The 12,578-nt window shown below is 35.7% G+C and overlaps 2 protein-coding genes across 2 annotated transcripts; one reads left to right on the forward strand and one right to left on the reverse strand.

Annotated features, from left to right (window-relative positions):
* Window positions 1-262: 262 nt before the first annotated feature.
* Window positions 263-8,251, forward strand: LOC128132729 (uncharacterized). The gene is made up of 3 exons (XM_052769650.1): window positions 263-1,121; window positions 8,043-8,074; window positions 8,162-8,251. The coding sequence occupies exons 1-3, from the start codon at window positions 263-265 to the stop codon at window positions 8,249-8,251; spliced, it is 981 nt and encodes a 326-aa protein (XP_052625610.1).
* Window positions 8,252-10,348: 2,097 nt separating this feature from the next.
* LOC111907369 (beta-amylase 3, chloroplastic) lies at window positions 10,349-12,578 on the reverse strand. Its single transcript, XM_023903142.3, has 4 exons — window positions 11,992-12,578; window positions 11,684-11,894; window positions 11,479-11,589; window positions 10,349-11,343 (listed from the first exon to the last, which is right to left on the reverse strand). Exons 1-4 carry the CDS (start codon window positions 12,528-12,530, stop codon window positions 10,549-10,551), a joined length of 1,656 nt encoding a protein of 551 aa, XP_023758910.1. The 5' UTR covers window positions 12,531-12,578; the 3' UTR covers window positions 10,349-10,548.

Here is a 12,578-nt window from a genome sequence, read left to right on the forward strand (position 1 = left end):
ACGCGTACAATTAACAGCAAAAATTTTTGAACATTATATATATATATATATATATATATATATATATATATATATATATATATATATATATATATATATATATATATATATATATATATATATATATATATATATATATATATATATATATATATATATATATATATATATAATCGGGGCGGGGCGGGTCGGGGCGAGGATAACCCACTCCCTACCCCGAACTCGATAAAAAACCCAATAACGACCCATTACCCGACCCGAAATGATCGGGTTTCGGGTTTCCCCATCGGGTTCGGGCTTTTTTGCCATCCCTACTGATGGGTCTCTTCTAATGCTGACTGTGGATTTTTCGAATGCCTTTAACCTGGTGGATCGATCATCATTGCTCCACGAGGTTAAGAAGATGTGCCCTTCCATTTCTTTGTTGGTGAACTTCTTGTACGGGCAAGCAGCGAGACTTTATATCGGAGCCCAACATAGATGGTCTGCCACTGGGGTGCAACAAGGTGACCCCTTGGGCCCTCTTCTTTTTGACCTCGTTTTGCACTCGCTTGTGCAAAAGATTAGAGACAATTGTAAGCTCCTCCTCCATGCTTGGTATCTAGATGATGGGACTTTCATTGGGGATTCAGAGGAGGTGGCTAGAGTGTTGAACATAATTCGGTTGCATGGTCCAGGTTTGGGTTTGGAGTTGAACATCAAGAAAACGGAGATTTTTTGGCCCTCCTGTGATGGTAGGAAGCTTCGTGCCGATTTATTCCTAATGGATATAGGGAGACCTTCTTTGGGGGTGAAGCTCCTTGGGGGGGCTGTTAGCAGAGACGTAGGGTTTATTAGCGGGCTGGCCATGAAGAGAGCGGTCAATGCTGTTGATTTGATGGGCCTTCTTCCACAACTATGTGACCCGCATAGTGAGCTCCTTTTGCTTCGATCATGTATGGGCATTGCAAAACTTTTCTTTGGTTTAAGGACATGCCAGCCGATACACATAGAAGAGGCAGCGTTATTCTTTGACAAAGGATTGCGCAGGTCTATCGAGGATATAGTGGTTTGTGGAGGCCCCTTCTTTGGAGACATTCAGTGGTGCCTGGCTTCCTTACCTATTCGTTTTGCTGGTTTGGGTTTGTACTCGGCCTACGAGGTTTCCTCCTACGCATTTGTAGCCTCGAGGGCCCAATCTTGGGCATTACAAGACCACATATTACGTGACAGTGGCGTATGTGGTATGGACTCGGATTACCTATGTGCTATGACTCGTCTTCACAATACGATTCTGGGATTTGACTGTAGCAGTTTCACTAATAAGGACACCGCCCCCCTAAATCCCAAAAAGCTTTGGCGTGTGCCCTTTTTAGCAAAATCGTCCAAGATATGGAAGTCGACTTTGACATGACTGTCAGACAGAAAGCAGTCTTTGAGTGTCTGCGGGCGCCTCATGCTCAGGATTTTCTGCTAACTATCCCTATTGATGGTCTTGGCCAACATATGTCTCCTGTGTAGTACCGAACTATCCTTCGTTACCGCCTCATGATTCCCATATTCCCAATTGACGAGATATGTCCAGTTTGTCGCAAGGCATGTTTGGATACCTTTGGGGAACACGCGGTTCATTGTAGAGAGCTCCCTGGTTTTCAAGTATAGACATGATGTGGTTCAGGATGTTCTTTTTGATGCTTGTCGGCGTGCTGGTATTTCGGTGAAGAAAGAAGCGCCTGTGAACTTTTTGACGGACCCGCAGGATGGAAGGTCCACACTTAGATCAGCTGACATTTTGGTCTTTGGATGGATAGGAGGGAAGCACGCGTGCGTGGATCTTACTGGGGTCTCTCCTCTCGTTAGTTTGGGGAGCGCGGGGTTTCACAGCTGGGCATGCCGCTTTGAAAGCCGCTACGTGCAAGGTGGTAAAGCACCAGAATGCATGTATAGCAAATGAACATGTGTTTGTTCCTTTTGCATTCGATACATTTGGTTTTCTCGCACCAGATGCGGTGGAGCTCCTCAATAGAGTCCAACGGGTCATGCATTCTAATGTCATATCTCCTAGATCCACAAATGTAGTTTTCAAAAGAATTGGTTTTGCTATCCAAAAAGGGTTAGCGGCGCAGCTTGTTGCCCGTTTGCCTTCAATCGATATGTATTGAACTATATATAATGTTGCAAATATATGAATATTTGTCTTGTTTATTTAAATTTCAGTTTACTGCAACAGTCTGCAGATGTTAAAAACAAACATGTTTCTTATTATAGGTTGTAGTCGTTTGATCCATCTCTTCTGCTGCAACGGGTTATGGAGATGGTCTGCAAATTTTATTAATTTTTTCAAAAAAACAAACAGCAGAGATGGTCCGCAAATTTTATGAATTTTCGTTTCAAAAAACAAACAACACGTGTAGCTAATTGTACCATTTACACCACACATTGTACAATAGCTTCTTTCATCCCTTTTTCCTGTATCGAAAGCCCTTATCATAACATTATCTTTTCATTTTCCCTCTTACTTCTCCTTTTGTTCCCTTGCTATCTTTCTCTCCGTCTTTCACAATACAACCCCAACGCTACTTTTTCCGCTTACACATTCACATCCGCTCCTACAGTCCCTACCCTCTCTCTACCTCTTACATTATTCCAAAACCCTGGATTTCATCTTCCATGGCCGTCGTTTGCACCATCATCCGCCCATATTTCAATCCACGAACACCCGCCACCGCCATACTTAGCCGCGACCGCCTCTATCATGAAAGCTCTCTACTATCGTTTCCGCTACCACTCATTGCATCCCCTGTCACATCCTTCCATTTCTCTTTCCATCAAACCGTTGCATCACACCAGTTATCTCGCATTACTGCTAGAATGAAATGACCCCTGCTTACCAAACCGTTGGCCACCACTAATATCCACCATCGCATCATTGACAGACACTCCATAACCTCACATTTCTATTTAAAGCGACAGAAGAACATGTTAGAATTTCTTTCTCCCGTGTTTTATATTCACATATATAACATACATACAAGGACCTGGATCTGATTGTTATTATTTTTCCATTAAATTTGATTGGTTAAGTTTTTAAATAACTTTTAAGATTTTATTAGTGATTTGTCATTAGCGAATCAATTGTAGCTAACTAGGTGTTTTAATGTGGTGTATCGAGTATAAGTAAAAGACTACAATTTTATGGTTTATATATTCCATAGAACAAAAAAACATGAAATATTTATTCATTTCATTGGAGAGTATACAATACAAGATTCTTATTTTAAGTTAGTAGAATTATGATTTATGTTATAGACAGAACAATAATAACAATAAATGATCCTATATTATGTAGTATATGGAACTGTTGTTGTATTACCACTAGGGCTTTGGCCATTTTTTGCAATATATACATGCTTAGGTTTTTATATTCCTAAATGTTACCTTTTACCTATTGATCATATTGAATGAAAATTTTACAAGAATGTTTCAAGTAACTTGTCTGTTGGATTCGAATGTTTGATATGAGTTTTTGGATCTGAAGTTTGAATCCAAATTGCTATTTTATCACCTATAACATTGAATTTGATTTTATGTTTGGGTATTTTATTATAATATTATCCTCCCTGTACGTTTAATGGTTCTTCTCCGAAAAGGTTACTGACCATGTGTATAAATACTTTCTTAATACTTTGGATAAGTGTAAAATAGAAAACAAATGCATCAAGTAAGCTCACCAAGAGGTTTGACATTACGACTTTTAGGTTCTTCATTTGTAGCTTTTATTGTGTTAATTTAATATTATATGGCCAATGATATACTATGTTATGGTTTATCTGGGTTTTTTTTTTCCTGTTTTTGATTGGAGACGGTGTTGTACTTACAGAACCCATGCAGGTTTGTACTTCTTGGAGCTGTTTCATATAGAAAGCGTTCAACAGAGGTTGTTGATAAAAAAATTACCATATATTCTACCCTAATAAATAAGTACCCAATTGCAACATGACAATTGCTAAGCCCTACCCAATCTAATTTTCCTGCTCAAACTTTCCAAGTGAAGTTCCGTAATTACCCTTTGCTACTATAAATTTGGAAAATCAGCAATAAAACTTATCTTGAATAATTCTTCAACCTAAAATCAGGAATGGCATCAACGAGAATCTCGCCTAAGTTTTCTCCTCTCCGTTCTATTTATATTGTTAAGTGTTTACATTTTTATTTTCCCCTCAATTGTATATCCTACGTATCTTCATCATATAAAATCCTAAGAAAGCAGGAAATCATAGAGTATCAGGAATTCATATATAATTTCCATCTAAATCACAACAACTCATCAAACTAATCTTATACAAAATTGAAGGTGTAGGTTTTTTTCACAAATCATTTCGACATCGCTTCGCCACCTTCTACCACCTTCCCCACCTTCGATTGTTGTACTGATGTAGGTTTCTCTCTACATGTTTAAATCTCAGTTTATTTCAAGTGATGATTCGTATTACACTTATAATTTCAGGTGTTTACTCAAAAATTCGTGTTCTCTTGCCTTGCTTCAACCATTGGGAAGTGAAAATTAGGTTTCATTTTGTAGTTTCATGCAATGTCTTGAACATTCTTCAACATTTTCTCCATTTTCCTTTTGTCTGTGGATTTTGATGCACTGAAAGAAATGTAGAGAAATGTTTTTTCCATTAGACCTATATTGCACACCATAAGAAGCACCTATGACTGTTCTCAAAATGGTTTAAATATTAGGAAAAGGTTCGAGGAGATTCATTGGCTTTCAGTCGAACACCAAGTGTTCGATGAAACTACTCAATGAGGTAACAAATGTTTCCTTCACATTTGATCCATGAATTTGTTATATTTTGATGATAGGAGGATTTATGTCATTGATTATTTGAATGATGTGGCTTTTTTCTGAAGTTTATTGTAAGGGTTTGAATATGTATGGCCATTGAAAAATTTTTGGTTGGAGAAAATAAAGCATAAATTTTTTTGTTCCATGTTAAGTCCAAAGTTTGTTTGTTTGTTTGTTTTTGTGTTTTCTGATTTCTCATTAGAGGATGGTTTTTGATTTCCCATTTTGATCTACAAATGAGTCTTCTAAGATTTGAATTCCCTTTCCTTTGACCACCACCATGATAGTTACCCTAAGGATTTATCAGCAATCGATATCCATAAATGGCAATCGGCAACCAAAAATCGCAATCGTGACTGGTTAGAGTCGATTGTAGAAGAGATGACTAGGAATCGTTATTGGTTGGGGTGTTGATTTATTCTTTAACTTAATTTTATTTGTGGAGTTTGAGTATGACCTAATGGTTTTGTAATATCAACTCAATTCAGTCACTTTACCAGGAGAGTGTGTGGATGCGGTTTGGAGCGTAATGCCATGATTTTATAAGCGAGTGTTAGGTGTGACAACTATAAGTTTGTCAATTTATAGTGTCGCGCTCATAGATTTTGTTTGTAAACAAAATTTTAATGAACACTTTATTATACATGAATCATTCTATTAGGAGTTTTATACATGTATCTATTGCAAAATGTTGTCACATAATTCTTAGGATCAACATGGTGGATATGGTGGAAGACATGTGCATATGTATTATGTATTTTTTTCTTTTATTTCTCCAATAATCTATTAAACCTTTTCTATTTTGTGTATGTGATCAACTGAAGTTCTGGAGACACCTCTCCTTTGGAAGTGCATGCATGTCATCATGTGTTATATTGGTCCATTGATATGGAAACATCTTGCTATAAAGGTTTTTTTTCTTGACATTTTAGCTCATTTTGTGTGTAATATGAGAGAAATAAGAGAGAATTTAAGCCATTAAAGATCAATAACTATCTTTTTTTAAGATTAGTTATATTTATATTCTTAGTGTCACACCCCCAAACCGGAACGGCGGAAACGTTCCGGGGCGGAGGACGTCATGAACAATATCACAACAATTGTATAATAGTAATCAAAACAAACACAACCATTACATTGATAAAGTAAAGTATTTACATCTGTTCGATACATAGTTTGTATGACATCAAAAGTGTATAACAAAAGTATAAAAGACACGACTCTAAAAGCTCTGTCTTCTCAAAACCCATGAGTGTACCTGTCTACAGGTTCCCTGAGAATACAAGTGGTTTTGAAAGTGTATCAATATTTATGTTGGTGAGTTCATAAGTATGTTTTTGAGATGAAAAGCTTGTCTTTGTTCCTTGAAAATGTTATAGTGTATTTCCATAAAATCCAATATTTTCGTTAGTAATGAAAAGTAGTCTTAGGCCTTAAGACCAAAATGTATGTATTTACTGTACCCTGTAATAGTATATATAGTCTTATTAATGAATAAAACAATATCATGTAGGTTTTCTCTAAACTGTATGTCGTACTAGTGTACTATATACTAGGAAAGTAGTGTATCATAGTAGTGTTTGTATGAGAACCTTTGTATGAATGCCTGGATACCACTAGCCGTAGTCTATAGTAGTAGTGTTTGTATGAAAACTTTTGTATGAATGACTGGATACCACCAGCTATAGTGTATAGTAGTTTCATTAATTAAAATAAAACCATTGAAGTAGTGTCAATCCTATAAACAAATGTTTTAGTTAATACTGTTGTGAGTTTCATATAACCATGCTAAACTGACTAGTGGCCTCTACAGCATTCTTCAGGCGTCGGAATGTTATGACGTTTGTCACCCCAGGCATGCCAGCCTAACTGTAGCTAACATTTTAGGTGCGGGATTATCAGTCCCGTATAGATCTATATACAAAGTCACACTCTCCCTACAGGAGACTCTGACTATAATTTATAGGACTTAGACCTGTACCCCGATGGGTACAATTGAACTTCAAGTAACATACAACTATACCCTAACATGGTTTTGGAAGATATAAAGGCAAATTCTTACATATGGATAAAAAAAAATTGGCCCAAGAAACACAGTTTAATTAGGGGTGTGTTTGGTAAAACTAACATGTAGGGGGTAGCTGGTAGCGTTTTATTAAATGTTACGTGAGATAGGTTTTAGGTTTGTAGCATTTTGTTTAACTAAACGCTAATAGCTTATAGTATCAAACGAAGTTTTTGATTCAAAATAGAACGTTTTGTCAAAAGCTAGAAGATAGACGCTCTTAAATGCTCCGTACTAAATACGTCATAGGTCGGAGCATACGTAACGTTCATATTTTCTAGGCCTTTTGTATAATCACATGTAATCTTTATTTTTCTAGCAACTTCTCACTTTTAATAAAATAAACTTTCACCATTAAAAAAAAGAGTAAATTACACGAATGGTCCCTATGGTTTGGGTTAATTTGCACGTTTGGTCCCTAACTTTTTTTTTAACTCGGACCATCCCTATAGTTTGATTTTGTTTCGCGCTTAGTCCCTCCCAGACCTTAAATGACTATACTGCCCTTGGTTATTTTTTAATTTAATTTATTATTTGTTATTTGTTTATTGTTTATAATAAAAAAAACAAATGGCCCACCGTTTTCCAGGGCCTTTACAATCGTGATATACCCAAATATCTCTTTCATCAAGAACTAACTTTGAACCCTAAGGACCATCTCCCCTGTACTCGTCGACTCCTTGAACCCCAATGAAAAGCTCTCTCTCTCTTCCTTCCATTCTTGAACCCAACAATGTTGTCGCCGCCATGATTTTCGTCGTATTGTGTTGAAGCCCCAATTCTTAAGCTCGTCAATGTTGCTGTTGGTTTGAACACACCATCGTTGTTGCCGCCGTAGAACCTACCATCGTTGTCGCCGCCCTAGTTGTAGAACCCACCAGATTGAACCCACCATCTTCATTGGAGTTTCATACGTTGTGATTGCTGCCAATAAAAAGTCGCAAGAAACCCTCCGACCTCTTACACTGTCAACACCACACTCATTGCTCCTAATTATTTTTGGCTTTGATTCTTGATCGATTTGGTTCCCAAGCCAGTTAAAGAATCCATTTGGTTCTCGGGTCAATTTAAGGATTGAACTAGCTTTATTTCTTCCAGGTAGGTGGTACCCTTAAGCACTTGCCATTTTTAACTTTATTGAAGCAGATGCTGTTTTGGAATTTGCAATTGGGCGACCAGTATGTGTATGGATGTTACGAAGTGCTTTTGTACAATGTATTTCACACTTTTGAGTTTTTTGTTTGTCAAATATTTTGTAAATTCAGATTCATTGCTCTGTGACTGAACTAGTCTTCTTTGATGAATCCACCACGACAAACGAGGGTTTAGGGACGTACCGAATGAAGGAGATGTAGCCAGAGTATCGTTTCTTTAATTACAGACTGGCGAAGATGTAGCATGAGGGTTAAAATTGAACATTTGGGTTTTTCCGGAAAAGATGGTGGCGGCCTTGCTAGACGGAGAAGACGATGGTGGTGGTTGAGGTGATGAATTGGGATTGAATGGGTGGGCACATTATTGTAATATATATACATAAATTAGTAAATCAAAAAGAAATTATAAATAATGATATATATAAAAATAAATAATAAGAAAAGAAATAGGTGAGGGTAATATAGTCATTTCAGGTCTTGGAGGGACTAAGCGCGAAACAAAATCAAACTATAGGGATGGTCCGAGTTAAAAAAAAAAGTTAGGGACCAAACGTGCAAATTAACCCAAACCATAGGGACCATTCGTGTAATTTACTCTAAAAAAAATATAAACTTCAAGTCATCATATGTCGAATGATTTTTGGATGAAAGAAAATTAAGCCATTTATTAATGGGATAACGACTTGAAAGGGTAATAAACTTTCTATTTTGTTTACATTTAGTCATTAAACTTTTTTTTTTCATTATCTGTTCGCCACTGAACTATTGAAATTGTTCACATTTTACCCTTATAACCGGTAACAACCGGTCATAAGGGTAAAATGTGAACAATTTCAATAGTTCAGTGGCAAAGAGATAATGAAAAAAATTTAATGACTAAATGTGAACAAAATCGAAAGTTAGTTTCCCTCTAAAAAAATCAATGACTAAATGTGAAAAAACTTCCTCTTGTATTATGTTTTAACAAATTATTTATTTTTATTAAATGCAACATTTGTTGATGAATAAATCTATTAAATAAAAAAACAAAACCCAAAAAATATATTTAAAAAAACGAAAAACCAAAACCAAAATAAAAAACCATTGGTTTGGTATTTTCTAAAATAAAAAAATCAAAATTTTCAATCTGATTTTGGTTTAACAAAAAAATGAATCATTCTCACCTATAGCTATTAAAAAATTGTGTTTCATGGTCAGAAATTACGATGTATTCTGAAGAAAAAAAATTAAAAGCCTTATTTTTTTAAAAATAGTTATTTAAATATGAATTGTTTTTTTTTCTAAAACATTTTAAAATTATGAGTGACTTTTTTGAAAGAAAAAAAAATAAGGTCGTTTTAATTGTTGGATATGTAACTATTTTTTTCTAAAAAAAAAATATTTGTTTAAAGGTAATATGGATGAGGTGGTTTGGGCACAACACTTCATAAAACATGTTAAGGGTTTACTTAACTCTATATGTCTAGTTAAATAATCATAAATTTCAATAATTATTCAAACTTTTTAAGAAAATACAATCTCAAATATAAATCAAGTGTCCAAGTAAATTAAAAATGTCTAAATTCTAAACAACTTGACTTTCATTTTCGATATCATTTTTAATAGTAAATATACTAATATGATGTATGTCAATACATGAAGTATAATAATATATAAAAAGTATCAATATACATATGTGTTTTTTTATAAACAATGTATATTGTTTAATGTATTTCAATTTATATGTTGCATAATTTTATAACACAAAATTCATACATATAATATTAAGATAATTTTTATACATATAATATTGCGTAGTTTTATAACATATAGTTTATACATATAATATTGGTTTCGTTTTTAGTTTTTTACACCTTTTTCGGGGTTTTTTTTCATAGATTTCTTCATCAACAAACGTTGTTAAAATTTAACAAAAATACATAATTTGCTAAACTATAATACAAGAGGAAAGTTTGTTCACATTTAATTATTGAACTTTTTTTAGAGGGAAACGAACTTTTGATTTTGTTTATATTTAGTCACTAAACTTTTTTTCATTATCTATTTGTCACTGAACTATTAAAATTGTTCATATTTTACCTTTATAATCGGTTATTACTAGTCATAAGGATAAAATATTAACATTTTCAATAATTCACATTTTCAATAGTTCAGTAGAAAATAGAAAATGAATAAAAAGTTTAATGATTAAATATGAAAAAAAATGGAAAATTTGTTACCATCATTATCCTTTATTAATTCGCATAATCAACATATAAAATTAGCATAGTCATTAATTATGTTCCATACTAAATGACAGACGATCAATCTATCTCTTTATTAATATTTACGAGGATTCCATATAAACAATATATGAGGGACATTATGCAACTTCTATTACATGATGCATAAAAAGATAATCATTCACCCTTTTCAATGTACTTGTGATTAATTTTCTTACCCTAAGATTTCCTCTTTCCTGAATTTATACATATATACTCCGATTAGTTATTCTATATCTACAACAATACAGCCTCCTTATCCTCCTTCAAGCTTTTCAACTTGTTATCAACAAACCGAACATAAAGATCCGTCGTGCTTGAATCGCTCTCCGGTTGCCTCACCCTACCACCTTCCGACATACTTCTTACAAAATTCACCAACTGCCGCCAGTTTTCCGCCTCAAACAACCGCTTGTTCAGTCTCAAAAACGTGAATGCACACAACCCATTTCCTGAGTCTGATCTGCTCGTTGTCAGGACTTGCGCATAAGCTCCTCCGTCATATCTTTCTAAAGCATTTTCTCCGGCCAGTCCGATTCCGGCAGCTTTGACTGCCAACTTCACCTGCCGAACTAACCCTTCCGGCGAGCAGTTCGCATGTTGTGGCTGCTCATTGTCTCTCATTTCCATACACGTGAAGTTGAAAACAACATCGTACTTCGCCAACATTTTGGCAATAGGCAAATACCCATCTGAATGCCGTGTATTGTAATATCCAGCGGTTAGCTCGGCGGCATGCGACCTAGTCTTGTAGTGCCAGTGGATGCCGGCAACCTTCCCCGAAAGTTTTGCTCCGGTTCCCCGGAATATCCTGTCAGCGGACCCTAGGATTTTGTCGCCGTGTTCCAGTAGCTTCCCGGAATACCATTCCATGAAGAAACGGCCATAATCGGTGTCCCATGTCCCTTCTCTCCGGAAGAATCCGGTGTCCTCCGGGAACTGGTTGTACTGGCCGGAATCATGAGGTCCACTGTTTCCCCAGTCTTTCTTTCCGTTTGCATCTGCCGCAGCTTCCAATGACGCTCTCATATACTGTTAATTTCAACACGAAAACATCCGTAAGAAAATACCTTCTAATAAAGGAAAGTTAGGTTTAGGGTTAAGCCAAAACATGATAATCACTTATACCCTATGTCTAACAAACTTACAAAAGCACAATTAATTCACCTTATCGTAACATTGGAATTCTCCTATTCCCGGAAATTTCCACGTTCCGTTGCTTTCTGGATAAGATGGATACCTCAGCTCTCCACAAGGACCCATACCCACTTGAATTTCCTGCATATTTAAAAAATATATATCTATATATATTTAAGGAAAATATCTAAAGATTAAATTAACTTAAAGCGACTCAATAAACTAAGAAAATTACCACAATAACATTTCCCAAGTAATTCTTGAATCTTTGTTTGAAACTTCTCATGAAATCGGAATAAACTTGAATGGGTGTTCTTCCCCGGAGCACCGGCAATGAATCACAGCCTAAGGATAAGTACTCGGGGTTTCTCCGGCCGGATCTATCAGTATAGACAAGATCGGGGTTTCTGCTGATTTCTTCAAGAACCCATGGAGGTAATGGGATGCTACAATAATGTTCAAAACCAAAGTGTAATTAAGTTTAGTTATTAATTAATTTTGTTGAAATATGTATGAAGTCGTATATAAGTTGTTAATTAGTACCTGCAAGAGTCTCCAACATTGCCTCCACACTGATGAAAAGACATAACAGCTTGAAGCTTTAATCCATGCTTTTGCACCATATTCACAAGCTCAACATACCCCTCCCAGTTATACTTCAATGATCCGTCTTTTTCAACCAAACCCCACCAAACATCAACCATGACACCTTCAACACCTGCGTTTTTTAAAGCCATTAAGCTCGCGTTCATTGCCTTTGGTTTGTTCAAGTGTCCACCTAATGTCACCGTGTCAAGAGGGAGCATAACGTAGACTGGGACCTTTGAGTCATTTTGCATCTGGTGACTGCTAGATAAAGCATGAAACTTCTCCTTTTGTGCATCATACATCCCTTCGAAAGGTGATATCATCTTTTCACGAGATAATTGAGCATCTTGTATTGAATTTCTTGTTCTCAAACGACGTGTTGTAGGCTTGATTTGGGCAAAACAAATGGTGGTGACGAAATCTACGTCGAGGGTTTTCAGAGTCTTGATGTCCTTTAAATTTAAGAAAGTAGAAGAACGAAGAGTTAAAGCCATTTTGATTTTTGGGTTTCTTGAAAGAAAATGAAGAAGGTTTGTGGGAAT

This window comes from Lactuca sativa, chromosome 3 (assembly GCF_002870075.4).
Source record: "Lactuca sativa cultivar Salinas chromosome 3, Lsat_Salinas_v11, whole genome shotgun sequence".
NCBI lineage: Eukaryota > Viridiplantae > Streptophyta > Magnoliopsida > Asterales > Asteraceae > Lactuca > Lactuca sativa.